General features: G+C 39.4%; 1 protein-coding gene across 1 annotated transcript in view; it reads left to right on the forward strand.

Annotated features, from left to right (window-relative positions):
* Window positions 1–18,234, forward strand: part of COL5A2 (collagen type V alpha 2 chain) — a 166,680-nt gene that overhangs the window by 97,097 nt on the left and 51,349 nt on the right. Inside the window, exons 10-21 of the mRNA XM_075529347.1 lie at window positions 1,098–1,151; window positions 1,532–1,585; window positions 2,575–2,628; window positions 6,514–6,567; window positions 7,532–7,585; window positions 8,508–8,552; window positions 8,991–9,044; window positions 10,830–10,874; window positions 13,871–13,924; window positions 16,539–16,637; window positions 16,987–17,031; window positions 17,142–17,240. Of these exons, the coding sequence (XP_075385462.1) occupies window positions 1,098–1,151; window positions 1,532–1,585; window positions 2,575–2,628; window positions 6,514–6,567; window positions 7,532–7,585; window positions 8,508–8,552; window positions 8,991–9,044; window positions 10,830–10,874; window positions 13,871–13,924; window positions 16,539–16,637; window positions 16,987–17,031; window positions 17,142–17,240 (711 nt within the window). The remainder of the gene's footprint in view (window positions 1–1,097; window positions 1,152–1,531; window positions 1,586–2,574; window positions 2,629–6,513; window positions 6,568–7,531; window positions 7,586–8,507; window positions 8,553–8,990; window positions 9,045–10,829; window positions 10,875–13,870; window positions 13,925–16,538; window positions 16,638–16,986; window positions 17,032–17,141; window positions 17,241–18,234) is intronic.

Consider the following 18,234-nt stretch of genomic DNA (forward strand, 5'->3'; position numbering starts at 1 on the left):
AGGGTGCTGAAGTTGTGAAGATGATGATAAAGGCCATTAAATGGACACCCATCTACTGTTGGCATCACGTGTTACCCCCTGGTTATCAATAGCAGCCTTATCTATGTTGGGCACCCAAGACAACTCAAATGATTAATCGCTCAACTACGAGCTGCAATGGCGGTTGTACCCCGCCTAGGGGGCAGCACTGGTGATCGGCTTCCGAAAGCTCACACCTTTGAACATCCGACTGAACAGTTCTCTGTGCAAACGTGAGATTAGCCGAAGTCAGTGTTAACTTAAAGGCATCGAATGACAACAATCATTATGCAGGTTGTGAAACAGATACAGATGAATTCTGTAATTTGAGCAATCTTCCTTATCTGGAAAGTGGAAGAGCCAGCAAATTGAACAACCATATGACACTCTGAAAAGTATTGGATTTAGAGATGTTTTGATTTAATTTGTATGTATATTTCTCTAGATATATGTAAAACATATACGCACATTCCTAAAATGTCCATGTCAATATACATATCTATGTGCTCTTCTGTGTGGTGCTCATGAGTGGGCTCCTCCCCACAGCAACTCTTTATACAACAGAGTGAAACAGCACCCGTCCAAGGCCATCCTCAGAACCTGGCCATGTCTGGACACATCCCCGCTGCACCCACGATGCCACTCTCTCTTGTGGAGGAGCTTTTGTTTTTCTGGTTGAGTCTCTCTTATACCAATCACGATGACCTGGTCTAGGGACTCGTCCTTCTTGGGGAGATGTCCCAAGAGCAAGAGGCAAAGCCTCATCATCCTCACCTCCAAGAAGCATTCTCTCTGCGCTTCCAAAGCAAGAGTGGTTGGTTCTGCTGGCAGTCAATATTCTCTGCCAACGCCATCATCAAAACGCATGGATTCCTCTCTGGCCTTCTTTATTCATTGTCCAGTTTCCAACTGCATATGAACATACTTCGACTTAGGTCAGTCACACGTTAGTTTCACAGTATGAGCTTTAAAGAGATTTTTGCTATAGATATGTCCAACGCAAGGCACCATTTGATTTCTTGACTGCTGGCCATAAATTATGGATCAAGGAAAAATGAAATCCTTCTTCTGAATTTTAGGGTGGTGTTGGCCCTACAGGACCTCCCGGGGAACCTGGTGAACCTGGACAAATGGTAATGTCAAGTAAGCAGGTAGTCCCTGTCACACCTACACATTGTGATGATGTTGGTTTGTTTTCTCATTAATGAAGAAAGACATTACAGTCCAGTTTAAAAACCCTGTTTCATGGACTGTATTTAAGTTATGTGTCCCAAAAAGTAGAACATTTCAATTAAAATGCTTTAAATATGGCTAGTTGATAGCAGTGAAATATTTGGAATTGTTACATTAAACTCCTCCCCAACCCCCAGTATGATCTGAGAGAGAAAGCATAAAACTCAGAACATCAGTAGAGCATTTCTATCTGATAGTTTTCATTTATCTCCACAGTATTTTCAATGATAACATTGCAAGTAAAGAGAGATACATGCCATTTGTTTCCTTTGTTTATTAGGGTCCGGTTGGTGCCCGTGGACCCGAGGGCCCTCCTGGGAAGCCTGGCGAAGATGTAAGCTGGCTTTGCTCTTTTCGCTCTGAAGTTCTGAAGCACCTCCCAAGGGTGCAGTGTCCGCACGCACGTTCTTTTGATAACTCTGACTTCCCTTTCTCCAACTCTTCATTTCCATTCAACTCAATCCAAAGTAGAGAACTTACATTGGAATTTAAAATCTCTGCTAATTTTGATAGTATTAACTTATTATGAATTGATTATTTTTTGGCATTCCCCAGCCTATTAATTGTGATTTCCCCATGAAATGCTATAATTGTTGCCCCAATCATAACCTTGACTGGTGGAGCCATTGAAGTGACCTTAAAGAAAAATAGGCTGGCTATGATGATGCACATACTTTTTCAGTCTTCGTGAAATGAACAGCTTTATTGTGTTACTCAGATCCTGCCAAGATGGTTTCCCAATGCTAAAGAGTCATTTCTTGAGTTGAATTTTTAATGTTTAACACTAAAAGCAAGCTATTGAAGAAAGCATGGAAGAAATATTCCCTTTCTGGATTCATTTCCTATCACAAATGAAGATGATAGCATGAGTTGGCTATTGATTTTTGTGTGACAATAAAATCAAATATATATATTTTTCTCTTTGTGTGTCACCAGATTTATTTAAATGGATTGTGTTAAATTTTCTCATAGATAGGGCATCTCACATAATTCTTGAGATTTTTTTATTGCAAGAAAAATGTCAAGTTGCCTCTCAATTCAGTACAATTTATAGCATGTGTTACATATATTAATATTTTTAAAATGATGAGCTAAGGAAGACTGGTATAATTGATATCCTTTTATCCTTCTGGATTAATTATTGGAATATATACAATTTGAATTGTTAGCTTAGATTGCTATTGGGAATAGAGCTCATATTTTTTACACTGTTTATATGGACCTGGACTTTCTAAAGATTGTTTATTTGCAAATTATTTGTAATATAACCTCAGAGGAAAATAATTTAATCAATTTTTGCCCATCTTATTTTTTTCCACCAAGGGTGAATCTGGTAGAAATGGAAATCCTGGTGACGTGGGATTTGCAGGATCTGCAGTAAGTTTATACTCATCAATGTAGCAGCATAAAGACGTTTCAGAAAACTGAGAACATTAAAAGTAATCCCCAGTTCCTTGTATATACATATTTATTAGACGCCATCACCAAGACATGTTGGTTTCTGCTATTGCAAACAGTTGCGCCAGCTCATGGGGGCATTCTTGTTAGCGGTCCTTGAGGTGGTTCTAATTCGTAGTGAACAGTAGGATGGCTCACTGCCGGTTCCTGCACCAACCTCACAGTTCTTGCCTTGTGAGGGCCCATGGCGGCAGCCAGTGTGTCTGTTCATCTTGGCAAGGGTCTGTTTCCCCCGCATGCTGTCCTTCACCAGAGCGCTGCTTCCTGCCCTCAGGCTGAGGAACATTCTGGCTGTGCTTCTCCTAAGACGAACCTGTCTAGTCTTTGGCCAGTCCATGGAATGTTTCGTATTCTTCATCAACTCCATCATTGAAATGCATCAGCTCCTCACTCTTGCTTATTCACAGACCAGCTTCCACATGCATATCAGGCAATGGAAATAGCCATTGTTTGGGTCACATGGACCGTAGTTCTGAGTGACATATCTGCCCTTTAAAACTTGAAATAGGTCTTTTGAAGAAAAATAACCTGATTGTTTAGTGTTTTACTGGTGATTCCTTGGAAATTGGTGGTGGCTCAAAGAAAAATGAAATCCCTTGTAAACCTCAGTATTTTCTCTATTAATCAGGGTTTGCCAATTGATCCCATGTTGAGGAACTGTAGTTCCTTTATGCTGAGGTCTAATCTACACTGAAGTTTGTAGTCTTCGTTCTTCATCAGTCAGTGTTTCAAGTCTTTCTCGCTTTCAACAAATGTCATTTGCATACACTGGGCTATTAATGAATATCTCTCCAATCCCAAGACTGTATTCTTTTTATAGCTCACTTCTGAGTATTTGTGCAGTTCGCAGTTTGAATAACTGTTGTGAAAGGAGAAAAACCCAACACAAATCTTTCTTGATTTTAAACTAGGCAGCATCCCCTGGTCCCTTGTATATATAGGTTCAGCAGAACACCAGTAAATGTTTTCTTTCAGAGGTAACTTTTTAATCCATGTTTCATGTTGGAACAATATAAATAGCCCTCTGACTGGTACTCAAACAAGATATTCTCTAAACTAAAAATGGAATTTTCAGGTATCACTGTGATTTATTTTTTACAACATCTCAATATGTTTATCATCTTTTTAATATTTCCATTTTAATTGTCCCACATGTCTAAAATGATAGCGTGAGGAGTGTTTGTTAACATGTGTTTTATAAGCCAGGGAAAATAAATTGCGGACAGGATGCCTTAGTGGCTGCTCCCCAAGCTGTAGTGCTGGCTGAAATTCCTGATTAATGTTCTGCGTCCTAAAACTTCGTGACAGGATGCGCTCATTGCCAACTTTCTCCAACAGCTGTTTGCTTCCTCCTCTGCCCACTGCAGACATATATCCCTTGAAACCCACTCCACCGACACTCGACACTCCACTGCTTGACTGTGCCCTGACCTACCTTCCTGTCTTCCCCTTTGCTACAGGGATGGGGATGTGCAGGCCGGGGAGACGGGGGGGGGGGGGGGGAATGAGCAGGTTGAGCGAGCCACAGGCCTCCCCTAACATTCCTCCTCATGATTTCTTATTGTCCAGCAGCCTTGAATCTCAGTTGGACTCCTACTTATTTCTCCAGTTGCCTAAGGTTTTCGTCCCTCAAGGGAGCCAGCAGTCTTGCATTACTTTGTTTATTTTCTGAAAATTGATGAGAGTCAGTGCTAGAATTTTAAAAAAACAAACAAACAAATGAATGCTTATCATTTAGGGGAATTTCCTGAGCTCTTAGGATAATTTGGTTCAAAATTTAAAACCATTTCCCCAATCCCCTGCTTGCTCTCAGTTTCCTTTCTTTCCCCTATTCCGCCTTGGAAGTAAATGTAGAAAAAGGCAGGGGGGTCTAGTTATTCACACACATGTTCATTTCAACCAGCCCAGGTTTGAAGCTCCCATTGGACTGTCCTCCTGTGCATACCCTGGGCCAAGACCCTCCCCAGGGAGGAAATCTGCCTTGCCAGCAGATCACAGATGTCCTCTGTGAGTGCAATACCACACGTGACTGCAGTGTGATGACAGTCTTTGGTCAGCAGAATGAGGATTTTTTTATGAGCACCAGGACATCTGGTTCATTTTCTTCTTATATCAGAGATATGTGATCACATGTAAATTTCCCTCACAGATCATAAACGAATTGAAATGTTAACTAATTGTTTGAAATAGCAGCACCGTGATTCCCCTCCACACTTAGATGGGTGTGTGCCGCATTTCTTGCTTAGGCAGGAGGGAAGGCAAGCTCGCTAACTGGGAGGATCCCAGCGGAAGTGCGTAAAGGGAGGTCCTGAGGGGAAGGCATTCTGAAGCAGGGCCATGTCAACAGAATTAGCAGATACGCATTTGCCCCCACAGCCTGGCTTGATGTACTTTACTGTGGAACTTCTCAAGCCCCAAAGAAATATTTTCTCCTGAAGAGCCAGGCAGGGATTGTTGCTTTTATCCTATAAAGTTCATTTATTGTTTATTAGTTCCTTTAGTAAACAGTAAATTAATTCTCTGACGTGCAGAACAGATGGGATTTGCCATCTGTTACGATCGTGGTCGAACAAGGAAAGCTCCTTGAAGAAAGCTTGGTCAAGCCCTCTGAGAGGTTAGAGAACTGCTAACTGGTTCTCCATCGGGTGTTTCTCTGAATATGGCTCACTGAAGGCCCACTAGACGCCAGGCCTCTAGCGAAGTGCCCTTGTACGCAGATAAACGCTATCTGTGCATCACGGAGCTCCAGCCTCCCGGAGCCAGCGTCAAACCCGAGTGCATGTAGGCAGTGAGAGTTAACAAATACCCAAATCACGAGTTCCTTATCAAGGTTAAGGGAACGAAACGTTTAAGCATCCCTGAGAAATAGTGATATAATTTGCATTTAATTTTCTGTTGATTTCTATTTTGGGGGGTTATTCTTTGAAAAGATGTTTTGCTGTGGAGCAAGCATAAATTTAGGAGAAATTAAGAAATCGTTGACCTGAGAAACCAAGCCTTACTATGTATTCCTTTACTTTTCTATCTGTTGATTTTTTTCTGTTTTTAATTTAAAAAAATAACAATTCCTAAAAGCTGCTCCAGAATAGCTTTTATAATTTATTTGCTGATCATATTTTAATGCAATTCCTTCAGTTATATGCTGCCTTCTGTCCATATTTAGAATTTCATAGAAAATTAAAAATTGGTTGGCCATAAATTCATTTACTCTTCTACACAATAGAAAGACACAGCTTAACTGACTGACAATACATTTTTCCTTGTGTTCATCTCCTGATTTTTTTTTACCTAGTTGATTCAAATATGGAGCATATTGATTTGTGATTACGTCCTTGTTTGGGGGGTTGTTGTTTTGCTACTAGCTGTAATACAGGGATAACATTTGAAAATTCAAAAACGCCATCAAGTTAATAATGCTAGGTACTAAACGATGTCTTTATGTAGGTTAGGTTTCCATTTCTAGCACTGTTCTGCTTTTGCTCTGGTGGTGTAGTGAGCGGTTATGAATTGGGCTGTGAATCTGAAACCACTAGCCCGTCGGTGGGAGCAAGACAAGGCTTTCCAAATGAGGGTTCTGGAAACCCAGGAGGACAGTCAGACCTTGCCCTACCGGGTCCCTGGACGTCAGCACGACCCAATGGCAATGAGACAGTCATATTTGGAAAGATGAATGTACACCTTTTTTTTAAAGTATATTGCTGAAAACTCTGCCTAGAGAGCTTTTGAAAAATAAAAATACAGTAAGAAATGTCTTGGTCTTATTCATGATTCTGAAATTATTTATTTCTTTACCCCTTTTCCCAGGGAGCTCGAGGCTTTCCGGGGGCTCCTGGTCTTCCAGGCCTGAAGGGTCACCGAGTAAGTTCACTCCATTGCAGTCTGCTCAGACACTGGGGCTTACTGAGTAGGGTCCGGGCAGGACTCTCTTCAAAATCTGTGTCCAAGCTGCCTTCGTTTGTTTGTCCTGCTCGCCTGGGGCACTTACTGCCGGCACAATGCTTTTCTTATTTCTGCTTCATTTCATTTGACTTGATAAGCACATATATTTTGGATTCTCCTCATGTCCTGGACACTGCCGTGACAGAGGATACAGTGAGGAGCAGGAGACCATCCGTGGCCTGCAGTCTCTGGCTAATAAAAGACCAAGAGCCAGCCGGCTATGCCACCCGGTATAGGAGAGAGGGTCTTAGAGCAGGGGGGCAGGCAATCCAGACTTGACAGCCACAGCATGTCTCCCCTTTTTATCTCAATATAATTAACATGTAACTAGTATGTATTATATATAAACTAGATTTATATCAACATATACAAAACAATATGGCTGATATTCAGTCAGTATATACTGATTCTCATTTGTTTTGAGAAGTTGAGCTGATGCTTAAAATGCTTGCTGTTGAACTACTTATTAAACATGTTTAACATTACCCCCAGAATATAGCTCATAACTTATAACTATATAAATAAACGTTAATCTGTTTATTTTCACCACAGCAACTACACACACACATTTATATAATTTATATTTGACAATGGCTTACACTTCCAGGAAGTTACCAATATTTGAAAGGTAAAACCATCGAAGGTCAGTGATATTATTCAGTTTTATTAATTTAAATGCTATGACATTATGAAATTAAAGAGAACTTACTATTTTAACTTTCTTTGGGTAGGCTTTCAAAAATTAAGAATTGGAAATAGTTCAGCAAGTATTTTAAATTTGAAATCCATTCTCATAAGACATTTCCTGTGACCATATTTTTACTTTTATGCTTTGAGAATCAACATTGAATATGCAAATACAAAGTGATACTTTTCTTCCCAGGGACACAAAGGTCTTGGAGGCCCAAAAGGTGAAGTTGGAGCAACTGGTTCCAAGGTAATGTGCACTCTCTCAAGATAGCATCACTCTGCTTTAATACCTTCAATAATTCTGGAGGAATGAAGAATATCTACCAATGGCTAAGTAGGCAGATGTAATTTTTCATACATCCATCAGCAATGACTTTGTGCGAAGAGGTGGCAGAATCTACCTAGACCACCTAGAACAATCATCGCAATGCTGGGTTTCTGCCAGTGAAGGGTTGGTGCTGTCTTCATATATAAAGATGGCTCTGTTAACCTACCCTCCAAAAAACATGGACTCTTGTTTCTTCTTTAATTAAAGATGTTTGAGAGGTTTCCATGATTGATTAGCCCCATTACTTAGTTCCCCTTTCATCTCAAGGACTTCTGGCCATTGCTTCTTCCCTCTCTGCAGAGGGAGACAAAGCATCAAGGCAATGTGGAGGACTTTTAATATATAATAGGTGTATTATTCCATATAATACATGTTATTATTAAATATTATTACATGTAATACACGTGCACAATACATATATATGCACATCTCTATATATACATAGAGATACAAAGAGAAACAGAACAATTTTTATGGAAAATTTTTATTTCTAACTTCCTGATAACAGACTTTATAGAAATATCCAGTTAGTTTAGCTTTATATGGCTTTATATGTGCTAAACTATTGTTAAATATAGATATATAATTAATTCCCTGCTAAGGATTATTATGGGTTGATATGCTAGTTCATCAATCTTGTTTAAATTCCCAGTTCTATTTTAGACCTTTTTCTATAGAATTAAAATGTCCATTGCACTTTGGGGTAAACGGAACAAAATGCGGTGGCCCTTTCTGGAAAGTGTCTTTCAAATGGCCACTTGGATCATAGACAGACCTGTCAAGTGATGCACGAAGTGCTGTGACTATCTCCCGCTGTCATGGAATTTTGTTTCTGCTTTAGGGTGAAGCTGGCCCTACTGGTCCAATGGGTGCTATGGGTCCGATGGTAGGTATCACTTTTATTTTATTTTTTATTTCATTGCCTTTGGGGGTTTAATGAAGAGAATGTTTAAATGACAACCTAAGCAAGTAAAAAGTCATTGGAAACACATGTTAACTGTTGGAGTAATTTTGACTGCTAGAACACAGGCATAGCCCAGCAAGACAATTTAGTTCTTCAGGTAGAAAAGGCTCACTGCATTTCAGTGTTTTTCTTAACTATCCAGTTAACACTCTTAGTGTTTTTCTGTAGTTGGTTATGAGATTTTAAAAAATATTTCAGATTCAACTCCTAATAGGCAGATTCCATGAAAATCTATTTAGGTTAGCGATCATAGATTATTGGTTGTCAACTATATTCCAGCTCAACTGGACTGTGTAGTGTAGTCAATGACCATACAGTGCAAATTAGATTTTTAGAGATGTTTTCTATTCTTCCCTATAGGGCCCTAGGGGAATGCCAGGCGAGAGAGGGCGACTTGGGCCACAAGGAGCTCCAGTAAGTATGCATTCTTTAATTCATCATGCTGAGATGTGTGTTTTTCAGGTTTTCAGTACTGAATGCTCTTTTTCAAATGAGATTAGCAATATTAGTGATCATTTTCTTTTAAAATATATTTTGGAATAAATTTAGGCTTGCAGAAAAGTTGCAAGGACTGGACAGAGAAACCCTGTATATCCTTAACCTAGCTTCCGTAATGCTTTTATTTTACATCAATGACTGCAGAACATTTGCTACCTACCTACTTATAACATAACGTTAAAAATAGTGAGAACATATAGAAACATAACTTAATGGAAAACATAGCCTTAGGAATGGTATTTATATTATAATTTATCAGCCACATACACACGACTAGCATTCCTTCAAATACCTCTGTTTCATAGCCTTCCCAGTCCTTATGGATAGGTGCTATGGTGTCCCCTTCTCAGCACGAGGGGACGCAAGCATGTGGAAATTAACTAAGTGCTCATGGTCACCCTGGGAAACTAACTTAATGGCTGGGTGGGTGATACTGGCCAATCATTTAACCTTCCTGACGTACATTTTTTTTCTCTGAAATGGAGCTGACAAGTATCCAGGGGTTCTTATCAGAATTAATGGAAATCTCTAAAAAGCCCAACAAAGCACCTTGTAATCCATGAATAGAACTCTTATTATAAAATTTTTATGTAATAAAAATTACAGAACAGTTATAAGATTTAAGTGTAGATGAAAAAGCTCTGCTGCTTGTTTTTTTGTTCTCAATGACATATTCTTTGTATCAGATCAAAGAGTATAGAAAGTATATTTGCTCCCAGATTTTATGGAAGCAAAGTGGACTTGAGCAGTCAGGAGAGATGGGTCAGACTAGCTCCTTTGGGATTCTAGTTGATCTCTTTCCCAAGGAAAAGTATGAAAGGCGGGTAGGTCAAGCTACAACATCTGACACTTTCAAGTAGTAGCTCTTTATAGATTTCATTCACCACGAACATCTTTGAGGGCCTGGATAGTGGACATGGTAGAGCTATTTAGGCTCTTATTCATTTAGTACTTCATGGTCAGGGTTCCATCTTTACCAGGACCCAGTAATATTCACAAAGCTGGTTTCCTAAAGATGTACAAGCCTCTGCCACAGATGGCGCATCCTTACTCCACAACATGAAGGCCAGCACGGAGCTTCTCCCGTTTGGACTTGCCAGAAGTTCTCCATGGCTGATGTATTTAAAACCGTGCATGCCTCTATGATTATAGTCTGTTGCATCGTTGACCCGAGGTGCACCAGGGCTGCTACCTTACAGTGTGAACTTACTGTACAGCTCTTTCCACTGTGTCCAATGGCATCTAACTGCCTTTCATGCCTTTGGGGATGTGGCTTGAAGCCATTCTCCTGGTGTAGAATGAGTATGCTGTCTTCTTTCAATTTTCGTCTGTTTCATTTTCTTGCTCTTTGTTTGACTTTCACATTGTTATGAGGATTGATACACTTTTTGCTACCTTCACTCACCGCCATTGAGTCCACTCTGACTCATAGCAATCCTATAGGACATGGTAAAACTGCCCCAGGGGGTTTCTGAGACTGCTATTCTTTCTAGGAGTAGAAAGTCCTGTCTCTTTCCTGCTATCACGACCTTAGCTGTATTTCAAAAAGCTCTCTTTTTATCGTTATTACAGATATATTACTTTAGGGAGCCGTAATAAGCATTTATTTTTCCTTGGAAAGTTTTTTGAAGCATATAAATTATGAGCAAATATTGCAGTGAAGATAACCTTGTCCTGTCTTGCTTTTTCCCTTCTACTTAGGGTCAGCGAGGTGCGCATGGAATGCCCGGAAAGCCTGGACCAATGGTGACTTTGATTACTTTCCTATTTGTACACTCATTTACTCACTCTTCCATTTGTCCACTCATGGAAACGTAGAGTGCACCTAATGTGTTCTCCTACAGAAATGATAAGCTCTGGTCCTTGGAAGCTGCTTGTTTAATCAAGGAAGAGAGATGTATCAATTGTAATTAAATTATAGTCCTATCATTCAGGGCTGCCATATAGGAATTCAGCTTGAGGTAGAAAAACCTAAAGGAGGAAGTACTTGAACTTGCAGCAGGGGACGGATGACAAGGAGAACTTATAGAGGAGCCATTTTCAAGCGACGCCTTGAAAGATGAGTAGATATAATGAGCAAGATCACAGTACAGTCCGTAGGTTGGATGTATGAAAACACACGAGATATACTCGTGGATATATAGGTACTAAACCTGCTGAAGTCCAGTTGATTGTGGTTCATGGTGACCTTGTAGGACAGCATAGAACAGCCCATCGTGTTCTCAAGGCTGTAATCTTCATGGAAGCCGATTGCCACATCTTTCTCCTAAGGAGTAGCTAAGTGAGTACACACCGCTGACTTTCCATTAGCAACCAAGTGTTTTAGCGGCCCAAACTCCATGAGATAACAGCAGGGTCAAAGATGGGTAAAGCACAGCTGCTCCATCAAAAGGGCAGCAGAATGGCAAACCGGTGGTTAAGGATGTTGTTTTACTTGGGCTCACAATCAATACTCATGGAAACAGCAGTCAAGAAATCAAACAGAGCATTGCCCTGGGTGAACCCACTGCAGAAGGACCCATTTAACATGTTAAAGAACACGGTTGTCACTTTGAGGACTAAGATGTACTTGATCCAGGTCATGACATTGTCAATCAGCTTATATGCATGTGAATAAGGAAGACAAAAGAAGAATGCATGCACTTGAAGTAAGACATTGACAAGGAATGTTGAAAGTTATGTGGACTGTCAGAATAGCAAACAAATCTGCTCGGAAGAGGTGCAGCGAGAGCACGCTTTAGAAATGAAGACTGGGAGAATTTGTGGAGAGACTAGTATCTGGAGAAGGACATGTTTAATAAAGTACAAGGTCAGGAAATAAGAGGAGGACCCTGCTAAGATGGACTGACAGTGTCTGCAACAAGGCGATCAGGTAGAACAGTTGTGAGGATGGTGAGGGATTGAACAGAATTGCTTACAGGTAGCGTCAGAGAAGACTTGATGACGCCTAACAAAGCAGACAAAAAGCCATGGTAATGAAGGTGCAATGTGGAAAGGGAGGAAAGGAGGCCTGGGTGTGTCATTCTTTGTAACATTTTTTTATGCCCATTGTGGGCACTGCTGCTCTATTTCCCGCTAATCTTATGCGAGGTTATCCTTTATAATTATGGATTGTTAATGCCTCCTGTTTGAGATTGAAAAATCTGAAGATTTATTTTGTTACTTATGTATTTGGTATGTATTTGTATAAATTCCCAGCTGCTGTTCATGAACTGCTTAGGTGCCTAGCAGAATAAGGAATCCCAAGAGATCTGTGAAAATGAAGTAGATAAATCATAATGGTTACCTTTGCAGTGGATGAAAATTACTACTTTTATTTTATCAGGGGCACTTGAATTATCTCTCTATAAGAAAACTAAGTCTTATAGATTAACTTATTTTTAAAAGCCCAACTCAATTGAAATGTTTTCTAATCAGTAAAGAAACTGATTTACATATATACTTTCTTTCATCAAATTATGTAACTTTAGTAATAATGGTATTTTTGAATCTTAAATCTGCATACTCTTACACTAGGCATCATGCAGGAATCTTGATCTCTTATTCATTAAAATGGTAATTTTCAATGCTGAGTGCATAATTTGAATTATTTGTGAGCTTTTAAAATGTTGATTACAAGATTCATTAAAATAATCGCTGGGGGTGTAACCCAGAATTAGTATTTTGTTTTTGTTTTATTTTTAAAGCTCCACTGTACTAAGGTTGGTAAAGGTTGCACTAAGCCAAAAAGTAGGATTTCACACATATTCAAGTATATTGAGAAATTCATTGCATGACTGAATTCCCCTCTGCCCCACTAAGAATTCTGTTGTAATTGAACACAAATTTATTACTGGAAATTATTCTAACAGTGTATTAAACACTTGTTTCCTAATGAGATGGCAAATCTTAGGTCACAAGGTCTAGCATGCTAATACATTGCCAATGAAAGAAACTTTCATGAGAAAGAGAAGTCTAAGGAATATTCATGCTCAACCCAGACCAGTATTGAGAGAGTGTAACACAAACAAGTTTAAGACTTTCTTTCAGTGTTTCCTTATACCAAAAGTAGAATACTGTCATGGTAACTAAGATTATTTGCTTAAGCATATGTTCTCTCTTGTTACTTGTAAGAAGGAAATAGGGAAAATAAGTATGTTTTTGAATGCTTTTTAAAATTAAAAGCAGATAATACTAAAATACAATTCTCCTAAAAGCACCAGTAAAACAGAGTATAATCCCACTTATTCTCATCCCTTCTCTTTAAATGCAGGCATCGAGTCAATGGCTTGCACTGTGTTCATTTCCACATATAAGATAATGATGATTCACATGTAACACAGTGGTGATATCCACTAGCTATTCCTCTGAAAACAACCACTCTCAAATACAAAATACCTTAGCCTCATTTTTATAGAATACGTGAATATGTCTTGGTACAAAATATAGCTTTCTAACCATGATCTTTATGACTAGGTTAGCATAAAACATTGCTCAAGATGCAATTATTTAGAATAATGTGTTTGTGGTTGACTTGATCGAAGAGGCGATCATTCAGAAATCTTGTTATGCTTAATATATTAGACATGTCTTTTGTGCTATAGTGTGTCAAGATTGGGAATAAAATTGTATGTTTATCTTTAGAATTTTAAAGTATGAATGCTCTTATGTGAGAAAATACTCAGCACTCAAAGAATCAAAGGTGGCCTAATTCAATATTTTTACAGAATGCTTCTGATCTCTTTTCTGATTTCTTTTAATAGGGTCCTCTTGGGATACCTGGCTCTTCTGGTTTTCCAGGAAATCCTGGAATGAAGGTAAGATGTACACATATTTGCCTCTACTTGTTTACTTGGTCTCAAAGTAAAGAATATCATTTAATTAACTGCAGAGTCTGGATGTTGCTCTTGCCTCAGAGACAAGGGTATCCTGACTGTCCATGACAGAAGAAGAAAAGTGAAGAAAATGAAGACGGAGATATATTTTGTGATTACGGAAGAGCACTACTTACAATCAAACAATTGTAGTATCAAACAATCTGCTGGGTGGAGATTCTAGCGCTGGATAAGTTAAACAGCTGCAAGGAATCACAACTTTAATCTGAGCTGGATCTCGGTTGTTGGATAGAGTGCCTGGGAATAATAAACAGCAGAATGTCCGAAACAGTTCTCAAAACCTAGCCCACAGCTGTCAGGCCGATTGCGACAGCAGGCTACAGTCCTCCCAGACACAGACTGCCACATCTTTCTTATGCAGACGGCCTGATGGATCCCCATTCCCAATCTTTTGGTTAGCAACTGAGCAGTTTATTTCACTGGACCAGGAGGGGAGTTAAGTAACTGAGCAGTTGTCAAAGGCTCTCCTCTCACACAATGCTGGCCTTCACGCTCGCCCGCCAGCCCCTCTGCACCCGTTTTCCGCAGCCATGAAAGGAGTGGGCAGTGAGGATATTTGGCTCTTCCAAGTGGGAGTGGATTAAAGTGTTCTGCTGGATGCTTCACATTTGTAGTGAGTCACAATTTGTACTTTCTCTCAATACTTGGAAAGATAAATGGAAAGTTCATAGTAGAAGGACATGAAGATTATTGCTAAGCTATTACTAACTAAATCCATAAATAAATTCAGAACACTATTTTCAAATTTTAAGCACACAGTATATTTGATTCACTCTTCATCCTGAAGAAGGGATTTACTTACAGTTCTGCTACTTAAAAATGACGTGACCCTGGGTAGTCCCCTCACCTCTTGTTTTTCATGGACTGACATTGAGTATTAAGCAAGAAAACCCATGTAGACCCTTGCAAAGAAAGCCCTCAACACAGAGCCATGCATCTTAGGATTGCGTTCTTCTGTAGAGTAAGTCTCAAGTCTTGGCAGTCCAAGGACGCCCTCTGCTGAGTCATCTCCATGGCTTGACTGGTCAGACCATTGTGGTCCAAAGCATCTTTGTTGGCCGATTTGGGGAAGCAGGTCATCAGGCTACTGAAAACTGTATACAAATACTTAGACTTATTATAAAAATGATTTTTTTCCTCACAAAGTGCTCCCCTGGCCTATCTGTGTACCATTAAACTCCCAAGCCATTATTATTGGTCAAGATTCTGTTGTCTCTGTTGGTTTCTGCCGTGGTTTCTTGCTCTCGGAATGAAGATAAAACTTCCACCTTAGCTCATAGTGTTTCAGTGGAGAGGAGTGATACCGCATTGATATGATGATATATCAAAAGTATTGCTACAAACATCCTAGAAACTCTAAGGAAACAAAAATATCAAAATGTGAAGCCGTTGTTGCTTAACATAGCCTTCATCTAGGTCTACAAGCTTCTGAAGGACGTGTTTCTCTCATCTCTCACTCAACATTCTGTACTTTGGTAGTTTGGGCATATTCAGTCATGTTCCTTCTCAATGTTCTTGGGTTTGGGAAACAAGAAGTGTCAAGGGCAAGATCAGGGCTACACAACAGCCCCTGCTACACTCAAGGAATGAGCAGATGCATTGTTGTGATGGGGGGTGGGGGTGAGAGGGATCCTGTGAACAACTTCACTGGCTTATTTTCACCAATGCACTTTTCATGTTTTTAAAACTTTTTTTTAATATAATAAGCTCCTATAATCATCCTCCGTCCTCTGAGAAATGTTGTCAAGATTAAACCTTGGCGACTCCAAAAGACCCTAAGCCTTTCGAATATCTACTTCACCTTGAATTGATCTGGGAGAAAATTCCTCCCGAGGCAGTTTTGACTTGACCAGCTCTTCTTTACAGTACCCAGAGGACATTAGAGACATGTAGAACATATAACAATTTACATAGAATCTTTAGAGTGAGTTTCAAAAGTCTGGAGAACTGTCATCTTTCTCCAGCACATGGTAGCTGATACTGACTGGGCTACTTTAGAGGTATTAAGGAATATTTTAGTTTAACCTCTGATGACCCTACCAGTATTTAATTGTAAAGTACTTTCCTAGACCTGGCATCTCTCAATTTACACTGAGCAAGCACCATTTCTGCAAGCAGAGCTGAGCTGGGAAATTTTCCCCCTTCACGTGGTTTTCTGTTGTTTAGCGAGTCTTACTGTTCTTCTGTGATCTGTGCAGAAGTGGACGTAAATCATCTAAACGCCTAATGTAGGGCTGTTCCCAGTTTTTCATTATGAAGCGACATTATGTTAAATGTTAAATATGCAATAAGTGAAAACATCTGATAGCGTGGTAGAGAAATTCCAGATCGTGTTGAAGTTCAGGGGAGAATTTAAACCGATTTGGCAGATACATAGGATTTTCATAACTGGAGATTGGAGTGTGGAGAACATTCCTAACCAAGGAGAAATGCTCTTTGTCCCTTTAAATGTTTGCATGTAACATATAAAACTCCCAGTAAGCAATCGACTTTGAACCATATCACATTGAAACTTAATTTTTTTTCATCCCTTTAGGGAGAAGCTGGCCCCACTGGGGCAAGAGGACCAGAAGGTCCGCAAGGACAGCGGGGTGAGACTGGACCCCCAGGTCCAGTTGGATCTCAAGGTCTTCCAGTAAGTTCCAAGAGTATCGAAGGTTAAACACAGAAAGCTGGCCATTTTAGGATAACAGTACCAAAAAAACCCATTTAAAAATAATATCTTTGACTGCGTGTTCAAAAGTGGAAAACAACCAAACAAATAAAACCAAGCCAAACTACATTTCTCTTGTTAACTCTGAATTATTTGCTTATTATGGGGAGGTAAAATTCATTATGAGAAATGATTTCATGATTTAGAGGAGGTTGGTTTTTGTTTTGCAATTTTTGCTGCCTCCTTTTGGAAGATGGATGGGCATTTGAGTACCCCCATATTGTCCTAGTTATGACTTCATGTTATATGTACGCTTTCTGTACTTCTTTAGGGCACAGTGGGCACCGATGGGACTCCTGGTGCCAAAGGTCCAACGGTGAGTAATGGCATTTCTGATTACGAGGCAGAAATGGAGATAATATTTGGGCATAATTTCTAGAATTCAACCTTGTCTCTGCTCATCGTATCAACTTTGCTGTCTGATAGGGCTCTCCTGGTACCTCTGGTCCTCCTGGCTTGGCAGGGCCTGCTGGATCTCCAGGGCCTCAGGGGAGCACCGGACCTCCAGGAATTCGAGGCCAACCGGTAATGTTTCTAAGAAATAGTATATAATGTAATGAAGCGCAGGCAATGTGACTTATCTAAAGGAACTCAATAATGATTATATTCCCTGGAAAGTGAAAGCTAAAATGTTCATGCAAAATGTAGAGGTTTAAGACCAAGGGGAATGTTATTGGCTTACATTAAACTTTAATGTTGTCGTACTTAAAGTACACCTCAGAATTTAAGAGTCACTGAATAGTGAATAGTTAGGGAAATATTGCACAGCTCAGGGTGATGGACTATGAGGATTTAATTGAGATTTATAGTGGCAGTTTGACTAAAATGGGCTCAACAACTATTATTGAGAATTAGTCGAGGGATTCTAACATAATATTCTTATTGAGAGTTTCCATATTTTACAGAAATTCGTTACTAAGGAAAATAATGTGATAAGCTCATAAGAAACAAGCATATTGAGAAGTTGTGCTGATATATTTTAAAAATTCAAAATGTATTTTTTTTTAGTAATATAGACAAATCGTTTAGATTCTGTCCCAAGTAATGCGGTCACACGGATAAATCCTTTCCAACTGCTGTTGAATATCAGTGTGGCTGATATGTCCCATGTAAATGTTACCAGGTTCTGAATGTAGCAATCTGGTTCCTAAAGCATGAGCTACAATATATCAATACAGCTTTATAAGCACAAACGCCAGGAACACTCCAAGGGTGAAACACCCTCTTTGGAGCTGTGAAATGTAAGAAATAGAGCATAATTATCAAATACTCTTGGTTCTGAGTGAACGCATGTATTTCCTACGACAATCTCTTCAGTAGTTTAACTGGAGAAGTTGTAATAATTAGTCCTAATTTTAATGATCAAATTTGAATACAACTTAAGTAACGTTAGTTATTCTCGTATATATGATAAAAAGCATGACCCACCTAAAAATCTCTTTAAGGCCACTATAACGTAAATTGGACACTACTATATTATACTGAATTTTCTAAAAATGTATATACATTCTATACATTT

Source organism: Tenrec ecaudatus, chromosome 13 (assembly GCF_050624435.1).
Source record: "Tenrec ecaudatus isolate mTenEca1 chromosome 13, mTenEca1.hap1, whole genome shotgun sequence".
Taxonomy (NCBI): Eukaryota; Metazoa; Chordata; class Mammalia; order Afrosoricida; family Tenrecidae; genus Tenrec; species Tenrec ecaudatus.